Source organism: Westerdykella ornata (assembly GCF_010094085.1).
Source record: "Westerdykella ornata strain CBS 379.55 unplaced genomic scaffold EI97scaffold_13, whole genome shotgun sequence".
Lineage (NCBI taxonomy): Eukaryota > Fungi > Ascomycota > Dothideomycetes > Pleosporales > Sporormiaceae > Westerdykella > Westerdykella ornata.
Window position 1 is genome coordinate 509893 of NW_022986863.1, and position 11546 is coordinate 521438.

At 52.0% G+C, this 11546-nt stretch overlaps 5 protein-coding genes across 5 annotated transcripts; 2 read left to right on the plus strand and 3 right to left on the minus strand.

Annotated features, from left to right (window-relative positions):
- Window positions 1-28: 28 nt before the first annotated feature.
- Window positions 29-1775, minus strand: EI97DRAFT_420161 (short-chain dehydrogenase/reductase SDR). Its single transcript, XM_033797021.1, has 2 exons — window positions 585-1775; window positions 29-535 (listed from the first exon to the last, which is right to left on the minus strand). The coding sequence occupies exons 1-2, from the start codon at window positions 1442-1444 to the stop codon at window positions 415-417; spliced, it is 981 nt and encodes a 326-aa protein (XP_033653261.1). The 5' UTR covers window positions 1445-1775; the 3' UTR covers window positions 29-414.
- A 198-nt stretch (window positions 1776-1973) lies between these two features.
- EI97DRAFT_459181 (bifunctional solanapyrone synthase) lies at window positions 1974-3580 on the minus strand (the record flags this gene model as incomplete). Its single annotated transcript, XM_033800980.1, has 3 exons — window positions 1974-2941; window positions 2994-3325; window positions 3402-3580. 3 exons carry the CDS (start codon window positions 3578-3580, stop codon window positions 1974-1976), a joined length of 1479 nt encoding a protein of 492 aa, XP_033653262.1.
- A 627-nt stretch (window positions 3581-4207) lies between these two features.
- EI97DRAFT_494621 (cytochrome P450) lies at window positions 4208-6319 on the plus strand. Its single transcript, XM_033802400.1, has 5 exons — window positions 4208-4485; window positions 4532-4605; window positions 4660-5196; window positions 5327-5888; window positions 6042-6319. The coding sequence occupies exons 1-5, from the start codon at window positions 4346-4348 to the stop codon at window positions 6088-6090; spliced, it is 1362 nt and encodes a 453-aa protein (XP_033653263.1). The 5' UTR covers window positions 4208-4345; the 3' UTR covers window positions 6091-6319.
- A 383-nt stretch (window positions 6320-6702) lies between these two features.
- On the plus strand, window positions 6703-7739 carry EI97DRAFT_434136 (uncharacterized protein). Its single transcript, XM_033798544.1, has 3 exons — window positions 6703-6960; window positions 7052-7103; window positions 7154-7739. Exons 1-3 carry the CDS (start codon window positions 6850-6852, stop codon window positions 7315-7317), a joined length of 327 nt encoding a protein of 108 aa, XP_033653264.1. The 5' UTR covers window positions 6703-6849; the 3' UTR covers window positions 7318-7739.
- An 829-nt stretch (window positions 7740-8568) lies between these two features.
- EI97DRAFT_434137 (alcohol oxidase) lies at window positions 8569-11225 on the minus strand. The gene is made up of 4 exons (XM_033798545.1): window positions 10613-11225; window positions 10199-10559; window positions 8989-10153; window positions 8569-8933 (listed from the first exon to the last, which is right to left on the minus strand). Exons 1-4 carry the CDS (start codon window positions 10800-10802, stop codon window positions 8775-8777), a joined length of 1875 nt encoding a protein of 624 aa, XP_033653265.1. The 5' UTR covers window positions 10803-11225; the 3' UTR covers window positions 8569-8774.
- Window positions 11226-11546: the final 321 nt, after the last annotated feature.

The window sequence follows — 11546 nt, forward strand, 5'->3', positions numbered from 1 at the left end:
TTAGCCGGCGCAGGTGGTTGGTAGTACGGACCATTCACCGGACTCCTAACGAACCAGGCCCAACCAAACCCTGAGACTGCATACCGGAGAGCTTGATTGGCTTACATGGTGTAACGCCGACGGTGCATAAACCCAGAGTTTGCAATACACACCACAATAGTACAATGTAACACGGTCTGACAGAGTGGTCTTGAGGTACTTGCTGCCGGTATGGGGTACGGAACTGTGTATCAATTTCATATAATGAATCGGTGTTGCACAGTATCGGCCGCACCGCAAAGGACTTCGCACACTCTGCACGATTTGTTACATTTGTCTCAAGTGACGCTGTTGGGAAGGTAGGTCAGCCTGCATGCTAGACAGAGCTACAGTCCGGCACCCGATTGGAGAGGCCGCCAGGTAGTCTATCTAACCCTACTCTTCAAATGTAGGAAAACTGGCGCCGGGGGCTTCCTTCCTAAGCAACTCCATAGTCTCGTTCCAGATCTTTGTCTGTACCTTTCTGCCTTCCTCGGACAAAACGAATTTGGAGGGACTAGATCATCCATCAATAACTTTCCAAGATTATGTCGGGTGACACTTACGGTACTACTTTCTGCTCGCTGAGATACTTGCCGTGGCTGTCAGGGTGGTTGACCAGTGCGTCTGTGAGGCAGTGTCCGCCTTGTTGAGAAGTCCATGCCAGAGCCCACAAGAAGATCTTGATGATGCCAGTTTTCTCATGGCGATGCAGACCGCTGTAGCAAAATCCCGGGTTGACCGTATTGATGATGACCTCATTCTGGTTGACCTTTGAGGCGAGCTCGCGTGTCCATAGAACATTGAGCAACTTGGTTGTGTAATAGCGATTCATCTGCTGGCCGAATGTCTCCTTGTCATCCATCCTCAAAAGAATGTTCTCAGCGGTGCGCTCTTTGAACGGAATCCAAAAGTGCCCCTCGGATGAAACGATCGTTAGTCGAGACGGCTGTCCGGCAATCCGTGCTGTTTTCTGTAAAGCGGGTAGAATCTGCAGGGAGACGAGCGACGTGCCGATGTGGTTGATCTGAACATTTGACTCATGACCGGCCTTTGACGTGGTGTATTGCATCTGCTTGATGCCGGCATTGAGGAGGGCATAGTCAAGGCGATCAAGCGCCAGAACCTTCTTTCCAAAAGCAGTGATGCTGTCGTAGGACTCGTAGTCTACTTCCCAGAACTCGACCTCAATGCCGGCATTGTTCCCAATGATCTGAGCTTTGGCTGCTTCTCCCTTTGCAGGATCTCGGACTGTAACGATGAGTTTGGCCGGCTTATGCGACGCAAGCTCCTTCGCCGCTTCAAGGCCGAGACCGCTGTTGGCCCCAGTGATGAGGATTGTCTTCCCCGCGAGCGATTTGTCCTGATCCAGCGGCTTAGGCTTGTAGGTCCACTGATTCCAGACAAATCCAAGGAAGCCGCCCATGATGAAACGTCTTGGTGGTTGCGATCCTCTCGTTTGAGTTCGTAATCCGGAGAGTGGGCGAAGAACGGTTACTTGGTGAAGTGGCCGCTCGCAGGATGCGGAGGAGTAAGTTCGTAGGATTTCCTACTGAGCTCGTCGCTCTTGAGGAGTTCTTATGGTGTGTATCCTGCCTCAAGATCACTGTCGTGTATGGAGGAGCAGACAAACGGGGATGCGGCGAGGCAAACAGAGGTAACAACGTTCGCGCTTGGACCCGTCCCTTGCACAACCATTGCTTTGGAACGCCCATGTTCACTTCACCGTGGACCCACGTACAATATGCTCTGCTCTCACCTCCCGCCGCCCATCAATTCAGCCGCTACCAAACTTGGGGCCTGTTGTGGTCGACCTGCACACAACTTTCATTGACTGTGATAATCACGTGGTCTCCCTTCCAGATTTCACTCTCGTAACTGAACACAGCATACAACATGTTTCGTCGGATTGCTATGGGAAAAAATTCCTAGAAATACACTACCAAAGGAGAAGTCTAGTTCCGCAATTTATATCCCCCAGGCCAATTCTTCTGAAAGAAACCCTTCGGGTCGACCTGAGACCGCACCTTTCTCATTTTATCGACGACCTCCCTGCCATAGCTTTGTAGAGGTCTTTGCGCACTCGAAGCATCATTGGCAAAGATGAACGGGTGGTGGAGTCCTTTCTTCTTGGTCAGAGTGTCAATCTTTCCAAGCACCTCTGCCAATCCTCTCTCCACTTTGGCATCGTCTTCAGCACGTATCCATCCGATGTTGATGCTGAACCACATCTGAGCTGCTTCGCGCAAGTTCTGCGCCATAGGATTGGCTCCACGCTTCCACGATTCCGTTACCATGGACTTCGCGATGGGTTGAGGCATCAGGATCATGGTCCAGCCCTGTATCGAAGGGGCTATCTGGTCGGAGAAGACCTGGCACAGTCTTCCCACGTCGAGATAAGTCTGCTCGTCAAAAAGAATAGTCGTAACACCCTGTGTCCATCGTGGCACTCCAAGTGGAGTCCCGCCTTTTATCAAATCGGTGAAGTTGTCGTGCAATGCCGTGAGATCGGCAACTGTGGGAATATCGAGGAAAGGCTTGAGCGCATCGGGCCGCTCTACACCGTCAAGATATGCCACGTTGACGTAAATGGTGTTATTGGAAATACCCAAGTACGGGAGAATGGCAGAATTTGTATCCAACTGACCAGACTTCTGGTACTTTGCAATGGCGCCCATGACGGAGTCGCGGTGATCGTTCGTATACACCAAGGTTCCGCCCCAGACTTTCCCCACGGGGTATGTAGCAAGAGTCACGCGCGTCACGATGCCGTAGTTCGTGGACCCTGCTTTTAGGGCCCAAAAAAGGTCCGGGTTGGCGTCTTTGCTCGCAGTGACCAAGGTACCCATGGCTGTGATTATCTCGATGGAAACCACGTTGTCTGCAGGGAAGCCATACTTGCTCGACATGTGGGACAGTCCACCTGCACCTCGTGTCAGCCGCGCGGCGTTGATGTATCAAGACTAGACGCTCACCTCCAAGAACCGTGGCCAGACCCACTGTTGAATGCCTGGCTCCAACCGGAAGTCGACCGTACGTTTCCGCATACGAGTAGACCTCCTCCCACGAGTTACCCATCCCAGCAGCTATGTTTCCCGTTCTTTCATCATATAAGATCTCTTTGATGTCGCTGGTCACGATAGTCACTCCCCCATCGATATCGGCCCAACCGCGCAAAGGCGAATGCCCCCCACCCCTAACCGCGAAAGTTGCATTCTCGGATCGCAGAATGGTGAATGCGTCGGTCAACGCAAGGACAGATTCCGGAGAATAAATGCAGAGCGGTGACCCGTATGCAGTCGGTGACCTGCGGAGGTTTAGTCAGTCTACGCGGATGAGGAACGAGCGGACGCTTGGTCCACTGCCGCATGGGGGTTGCTCACATATGATGCATGCGAAGTTTCTGATACTTTTCTGAGGACTCGGCGGTCACGACACGGTTTGAACTGGTTGCTGCAAGTCGAGAGCATGCTGATGCGCTCGAAGCCCATACTGAATTCAGCAGGGATGCTAGCAGAAACAACGTTGGAAGAGAGCTTCGAGATGAGCGTCGGTCAGCCATGATGCACATCGAGTCCTTGAAACGAGTGGAAGAAGCGAAGAATCTCGTATCTCAATCGAGCCCTGGATGCTCGGACATTTTGAACTGTCTTCCAGAAGCTTGCCCCGAGCCACGACGCTCTCTGCACGCTCGTACAGTGATTTGATCCCGGTCGGAAAGGTATAGCCCCAATATCCTACAATCAGCCCTGGTGAACACAGTATGTGATTTCCAGCCCCCAGGAACAGGAATGTCCATCGCCGGGGAGGTGGCTGGAATTCAGCCCGCGGGCGGAGAATATCAGGCCAAGTATCTTGAGGCACCTGTTCTTCAAGTTCGGATGTTGGATGATCGGGAGCTTCTAACGGCTGCTCGTGACGGGCAATATCCATCCTTGCTGTGCATACCAAGGGAAATATGCACACCCTGGAGCTACTCCGAGCGTGCACTGTGCGGGTCACACAAAGAAGCTCCGCCCCTTGCGACGTTAATATTGCACATACGCGGCCAGCTCGCTGCAGCTGATTCCGCCCCCAAAATATGTCGCCGATATGGGGGCAATACGAGCGCAGCTGATTATTGTACTCTAGAGGTCGGACCGAGATGATAACCGGTGTAACATGTCGCTTTTCACGTGACATTGTATTCCCCTCCACCTAAGGCAGCTAGGAGGCACGGGCCCTGCAGCCGTCTAACGTCGATTCTTCCAAAGTGAACTGGACAATCGCTCTCAGATGGACCAGTGTCCCAAGTCCGTCCGAAGGAGGTACGCTTCGAAGTTTAGTAATGGCCAGCTTCATACGATTGTCCATCGCATTGGTGGCGTTGTATCTGGTGTTCTGGGTTGTGCGAGCCGTATACCGCGTCACGCTGCATCCTCTGGCAAAGTATCCTGGGCCGTTCGTAGCCGCAATCTCGAAACCATGGTATATCCGTCAGCCTGGTTGAAGAAAAGCATACTGAAAGACGCAGGTATCACTGGTACTGGAATATCTACCACAGGGGTCTGTTGATCTTTGAGATCGAACGATTGCATGCACGGTACGGTGAGTGACTGTCGCTCAGTCTCAAGCATGATGTTGTTGAACTGATATCTCAAGGCCCTGTTGTCCGGATAGCTCCCGATGAGCTCCACATCAATGATCCAGAGGTCTTCCAGGAGATGACGCGGGTGGGTTCTCGGTTCACCAAGGATCCCAGCTTTTACAGTTTCGTTACGTTTCCTGGGACCTCCATCGGAGAACATGATCCAGATGCTCATCGTATTCGACGACAGGTGCTGACGCCTGCGTTTTCGCCAGCACGAGTACAGCAACTCGCCTCAATGATCAAGGCCAAGGTGGATGAGATCCTAGCCCGATATGAGGAATTCGCGGAGCGTGGACAGCCAGTGAATATATTCACCAGTACAAAAGCCTTCACCATGGACATCATCTCAACGATTGTTTTTGGAAAGCCGCTTGGTTGCATCCAGGATCCACAGTTCCGGAATCAGTTCATCGAGTTCCTGCATACGACATTCGAAATGGGCTGGGTAGCTCCAGCTTTTCCCAATCTGATCAAACTGAGTTACTCTTTGCCCGAAGCAGTAGCAGAAAAAGTCTTCCCTATACCACTCTTCGAGTTCAAGAAGGTTCGTGCGTATTTGCGTTCGCTATTACGAGCAAGAGCTCACTCCTTGCCAGAAGTGCCTTGGAATAATGAACGATTACCTCCGTGTGAGGGATGTGCCTGTCATAGGCGATGACAATGCCAACAAGAAGAAAGCGGAATTTGACAGGAGTATTGTGATTGACATGCTTGTCGATCCAAATTCGGCGAAAGACCACTCAGTGCTGAATGAGAGCCAGCTTGCGGATGAAGTGATTATGCTCCTCTCGGCTGGTAATGACTCCGTCTCCAATGTCCTGATAATTGGACTTTACAAGATACTGCGGCACCCGGAAGTCTACGCAAGAGTTAGCGAGGAGGTCCTTTCAGCATTCCCTACTATCTCCGAAGAGGTAACGTACGACAAGGTCAAGAGATTGCCCTACCTCACAGCCGTGATCAAGGAGGTGCTACGTGTAAGCTGCCCCCTACCAGGCTTGACTCCCCGTGTCGTTCCGCCAGAGGGCTTCAAGCTCTACGACAAGCATGTCCCGGGTGGAACCATCTTCAACACTTCCGCCTATCTTCTCAATCGGCACCCCAGCGTGTTTCCGGATCCTGATAGGTTTGACCCGTCTCGCTGGCTAGATCCAGGTTCGGCCTATTTGGACAAATATATGACGAGCTTCTATCGGGGAACCAGGCAGTGTATTGGGAAGGATGTGGCCTTCTGCGAACTGTATACCTTCCTTGCCAATCTCTTCAGAAAGTTTGAGCTAGAGATCTGGGATACGACGGATAAGGACATGGAATGGATCGATCTGCTATTGACATAGTAAGTGCATTCGTTTTGGAAATTAGGGGTCGCCGAAATGACTAATGAGTCTATCAGCTTCCCAGGAAAGAAGTTCCATGCAAAGTTGAAGAAACGTCAGGTATGAGGCCATCCGGAGACAGCTGGATGCGGACAATGCCTGCCCCTGGTCCATGCGGCTATGGTAGAGTAGCTACCAGGAGCAGGTGAATGTCTCATTGATCCTGCTCCCCTACATGGGTTGGATGGCTATTGCTCCGAGGCAACCTGAATGCTGAGAGGCGGGCTGTGAATGTTGGCGCATACGGCTCAATTGGAGATAGACCCAACCAATAATGGACGTAGAAGTCTTTGATACATGTCGAGGTTTGATCAACCAGATCATCGCACACACAATGGTGATTGTTTGTGAAAGGACCTCGGGATCGACCGCAGAGTTGAAGGCTTGGCGGCCGAAAAATGACCGCTTAGTTATTTAGCCGCAAACGGCTAGATCTGTGCGATTCCATGCCTTCTATTGGACATTTTGGGTAAAGTCGCCAAAAACTGGGAAGTGAGTATCGCCAAAACTGGAAATGAAACATGCAGAAGAATGACCCCTTGGGTAAGAGATGACTAATATACCGTCGTCTGTCGTCGCACCACCCATCGGCTTTGACGTAAACCCGCTGGTTGGGCTCGGAATCGCTTCCTCACACCACCTTCGAACTCACGTCCCCTCGATCCGCTTGTAGGACAACCCGCTCCGCCATACCCCTATAGCTCCAGAAGCCAGCGACACGAGCAATTGCCGATTGTCATCGCGCACATCGAAACCACCCACCCCACCTCCTCGAGCCGAAAACCGACGACTTCTCACTCACCTCACCACATCCATCTCACCACCATGTCCTCCATCATCGGCCGCGCCGCTCTCAGAGCTACTCCCCGCCTCCGCGCGGATGCAGAGGGTGCTCGCGCCATCAAACAAGGCGCGAAGCGGGATCCCGAGCTCTTCGTAAGGACTCCTCCCAGCGGTGCTGCATGAGCAGCGACAACACCATTGTGTACCATTGGCCTTAGGCAATAGGCTAACAGGACGCATACAGCCTCTCTACGTTGTCACGGCTGCTATCCTCGGCTGGGCCGGCTACCGCTTCGGTACGTAGCGCGCCAGGAGTCGGAGAGAAAATCTCTAACAGAAGAAACAGTGCAAGCCCCTACCGGCTCCGATTCCAGCGCGAGGCCTGGCATCGCCCAGGGCGTCAAGGAGCACACCTCGGCTCTGAACACCGTCATCGTCCCGAACGTCACGCTGCCGAAGGAGCTCCACGAGAAGTACAACAAGTTTGGCAAGGACGAGTATGACTTCTAGACAAGAGATGGATTGCGATACAAGGTCACCTCGACGCGATCGGGGCTTCGCGCATGATTTGTGAATAGTAGGGAATGCGCATATACCTCGGAAGTTGAAGCATGGGACCGTGGCATGTCTGAATAGACTTGATGCGTTCGAGCGCTGGTGAATAGATTTGCTCTTGTAGACGAGTAGCTTGTGTACGCAATATTCTGGTTGCTAAGCGGCAATGACAGTTCTTTTGTATCAAGTTTTAGTGTGTTCTTAGGCATATGGTCCGTCCCGAGAGGCACATGCATGTCATTGGGCTCTAACCTCAGGTACCCGTTCCTTTGACGTCAAGCGCGAGATCCGCTCTGCAATCGGACCATCTCATTGATTAGATCCCGTACATATCATTATTTCTCACGGTTCCTCTGATCATGTCACGATCGAGATCATTCGGAGTTCGTTATACCGGTACAACCGATGCGCACTTCAAGCTGTCCTGGCGCATGGGAGCTTGAGTGATTCGGATTTCCTCCGTCCATATCTTGTGTGTGCGTCGCACATTGTTGCTCAAGATCGCCTGAAACTGTGCTGCTCGAGCAGTGTTGTTGCTACGACTAGCCTGCGCCTAATGCATCTACTCAGCTATTAGGGATTATTCAAATCATACATTTAACTCATTTTCCCTACTTTTCTTGATTTGTATGATTGGACTAAGGAAACCTATTTGTTTTTAAAGATATGGTCTGGATATCTATCCATATCTTCTCCGCAATCATCTGAACTTACTTACCCTCGTTTCTATACGCCTCCTGTAGCCAAAAGCAGCAGCCCCTTCCGTGCCAATGGAAATTCGGCCGTTTGCAGGACAAGGTCCCAAGGGGGTTAACGGCGGGCTCGGATTCTGCGGCCAACACAGGGAAGCTTCATGTTGGAGAGAAAGATGTCAGGGGAATAATACGAGTGCGGCATGTAAAGCAGAGATTTGATAGCGTCGAGTCCAATGCACGAAAGGAATATTACAGATTGCCGCTTTCAGAGATGGCGGAAGCGAACGAGGAATCCGAAGTGGCTTTGACTGTTCATGTGTACTTCAGTACGCAGTCAGGGGTTTTCCATCTCTGATAACCTTCTTAGACGCTTGCAATGCACGAGGGGGCTGTTATACGCAGCATCGAAATGGTTTTCGTACACCTTGCCGATGCGAATTGCCTTTCTGAGCCAGATAAATCTAGGAAGTACTGTAGCTTTCCACGTCCGATTGAAAGGGAAGAAAGCACAGGGACATGTCACACCGTGCGATCGGCTTTGCAGCGTTTCGACCCAGGTAGAATAAGATTTGAAAAGGCTCCATTATTATCTATCAGGCCGTAGTCAATGAACTTCCACTGACTAGGGAACCTAACCTAAACGGAAGAAGTGCAAAGGGATGTACATTCCGAAGTAAAAAGCAATTAGATAGCTTCCGCAATGGAGATGCGGCATTATCACCTCTTCTTAATAATATCTGCTGCCTTCTCTGCCACCGCGTACATGGTCGCCTGAAGATGCTGAGAGGGGATAAGAGGAAGAATAGACGCGTCAACAATGGACAGCTGGTTTACTCCGTAGAACAAAAGCTCATCCGAAACGCATCCGCCCATGTCCTGAAAGCGCAAATACATTAGTCAAACTCTCTGCAAAACGATGATGGATGCTTACCTCGGGCATCATAGGGCAAGAGCAGCTGGGGTGGGAGAACGAGGGGAACACCACCCCGAGCCCGACCAGCTTGTTGATCAGCTCGTCGTCGGTCTGGTACTGAGGACCAGGCATGACCTCAGTCGGGGAAAACTTTGCAAGCTCCGGCCGTGCCCAGACCTTTCGTGCGTACCTCAATCCCGCCGCGAGAACCGTTTTGTCGACGGGGTTCATCAGCGCATTGAACAAGATCTTGGGAGGGCCCTGGGGGTTCTTGGGGTCAATGGTGATGATTCCACGCGAAAGTGGCTTTTCCAGCGCGACGATGACACTAGCACCGGAGGCCGGGACGGGATACTCGATGAGGCCAGCTTGTTTGCTGCGGAAGAGATTGGCTAGAATCTTACGCTGCGTCTTGACGCCTTTGAGCAGTTTCTTGCTGTTCTTATAGATGGCGGGTAGGTAGGCGTCATCGCTCAAGGTCTCAACTTGGCGGGCCAGATCCTGATACTGTTGCGGAGCGACTTCTGGGAGAGGGATGAAGGCCAGGGCGTTCCCGTGCGCTTGTGTCAGGGGACCCGTCTTTTTGGTCAGGTACTCTTCCCATGCAGATGCGTTGAAAGCAGGATCGGTGGAAAGAGAATCAGGGTTGGGCGTGCTCATGTTGGAAATGGCATAGGCAAGTATTGTGAACGGATGGTCCTGGAAATTGGCTCCAACTCCGTCATGTGCCAACTTGACTTTGATACCGGCAGCCTCGAGCACAGACTTGGGACCGATTCCGCTGAGCTGGAGGAGTTTGACGGTATTAATGGCACCCGCAGCCAGCACGACTTCTTTCTTTGCGTAGACCGTCTTGGAAGTTTTCGTCAGCTTGTCGGTGATCTTGACTCCGCGGGCGGTGAGTTTCTTGCTGCTGTCAAAAACTAGTTCAGTTGCCTCAGTCTCAAGCAGAACACGAAGGTTCGGGCGAGAGGACACCGGGTCGTAATAGGAATTGCGGGCGTGGCTTCGTTCTCCAGTCTTCGGGTTCATAGTGTTGGGAATCCAGAATGCACCATAGGCCTCTCCATTGTTTCCGTCGATAGGCCTGTGAGCGCCTGCACCCTTGAAAGCCGCAAAATAGTCTTTGATATCCGGATACTGGAAATCGGATATGCCCAGCTTGAGAGGTCCGTTGCCGTAACTAACCGTGTCAGCTTGCAAGTGAGGCTTCCGGATACGCACTCACACATTGGGATCCCATGTAATATTGAATTCTTTGGCAGTCTTTGATGGGGGAGGGATCAACTCGGTCCCTTTCTTGAAGAAAGGCAGCAATCCATTCCATCCCCAGCCTCTATTGCCTAATGCCTCCCAAGCGTCGTAATCTGCGGCGGATCCCCTGTCATATGCCATTCCGTTCACGATGGAACCTCCGCCCAAAACTTCGGCAACACCCACACTCATTTGCAGGTTCCCCAGCGCAGGCTCCGGCTCAGACAGGTAGTTCGGCCAGAAAAGCGTTTGGTTCAAATCATAATTGGCTGCATATGGCAACCGAATGTTCGGGTTGTCGTAGGCAGCACCAGCCTCAATGACCAAGACAGACTCTAGATTCGTTTCAGTACGTCTAGTAGTTTCCAGGGTCAAGTCCCCCACTCACTCGTTTTGTCCTCGCTCAGGCGATTGGCAACCACCAAGCCAGTGACTCCTCCTCCCACAATCACATAGTCATAGGTGTCTTTTGAACCCTGCGGTTCAGCCCGTGAATTGACAGGTCCATTGTTTGGCAGGGCTGCTGCCAGGGGAAGCAGGTGCTGAAGAGCAACAGCACACCCAGCAGACCAGTGCATCTTGGCAGGCGTGAAAGCGATAGACGTCGCGGAAAAGGAATGTCGACGTCAATGCAGCGCACATGATGGCGACCCATTCGGTACTTATACCTCAAGCCTTACACGGCAATCCCAACGTCAGCGCCCTGCGACTGTGCCGCATCTGTATGCGGCAGATAATTTGAGGCAATTCCCCTCCGCACCCTGCCTGTTGCGTTCATGAGTTGAAGCATTCGTTAAAATTGTAAGCGCTAGAAACACGAACGGGGCTTAAATTTAGTGAAATGCACGTGTCTTGACATGGGTGTCTCATGGGCTTCCAGGAACACCAAAGCCCATCCCGCGGCATAGCAATCAGCCTATACATTCACTAACTGGATTAGGTCTCAGTGAACAGAAAGGCAGTGGCGCCGTCGCGCCAGCCGGCGCGCCAACGGATCAGGCGCATTTTCCGAGCGCGGTTGGCGCGTTGCAATACAAGTATTGTAGGGGTCGATCTATATGTGTCGGGCGTGTAATTGGTCTGGCCTAACTCATATACGACTACTTGGATTATTCTCAAGCCAAAATCGTTCTGCTTGCTAGAAGAGGATCTGAGGCGACCAAAGACTCGGGTTTGCTCCTCCATTTCCCTGGGTTTCCACGGATGACAGGAGAATGAAGGGATGCCGATATTGGACCGGGATAGCGCATCCGCGAGAATGGTACCGATGATGACTTCGGTCCAACTTCGAGTCAGTGCAAGATAGGACTGGAAGGTGATTT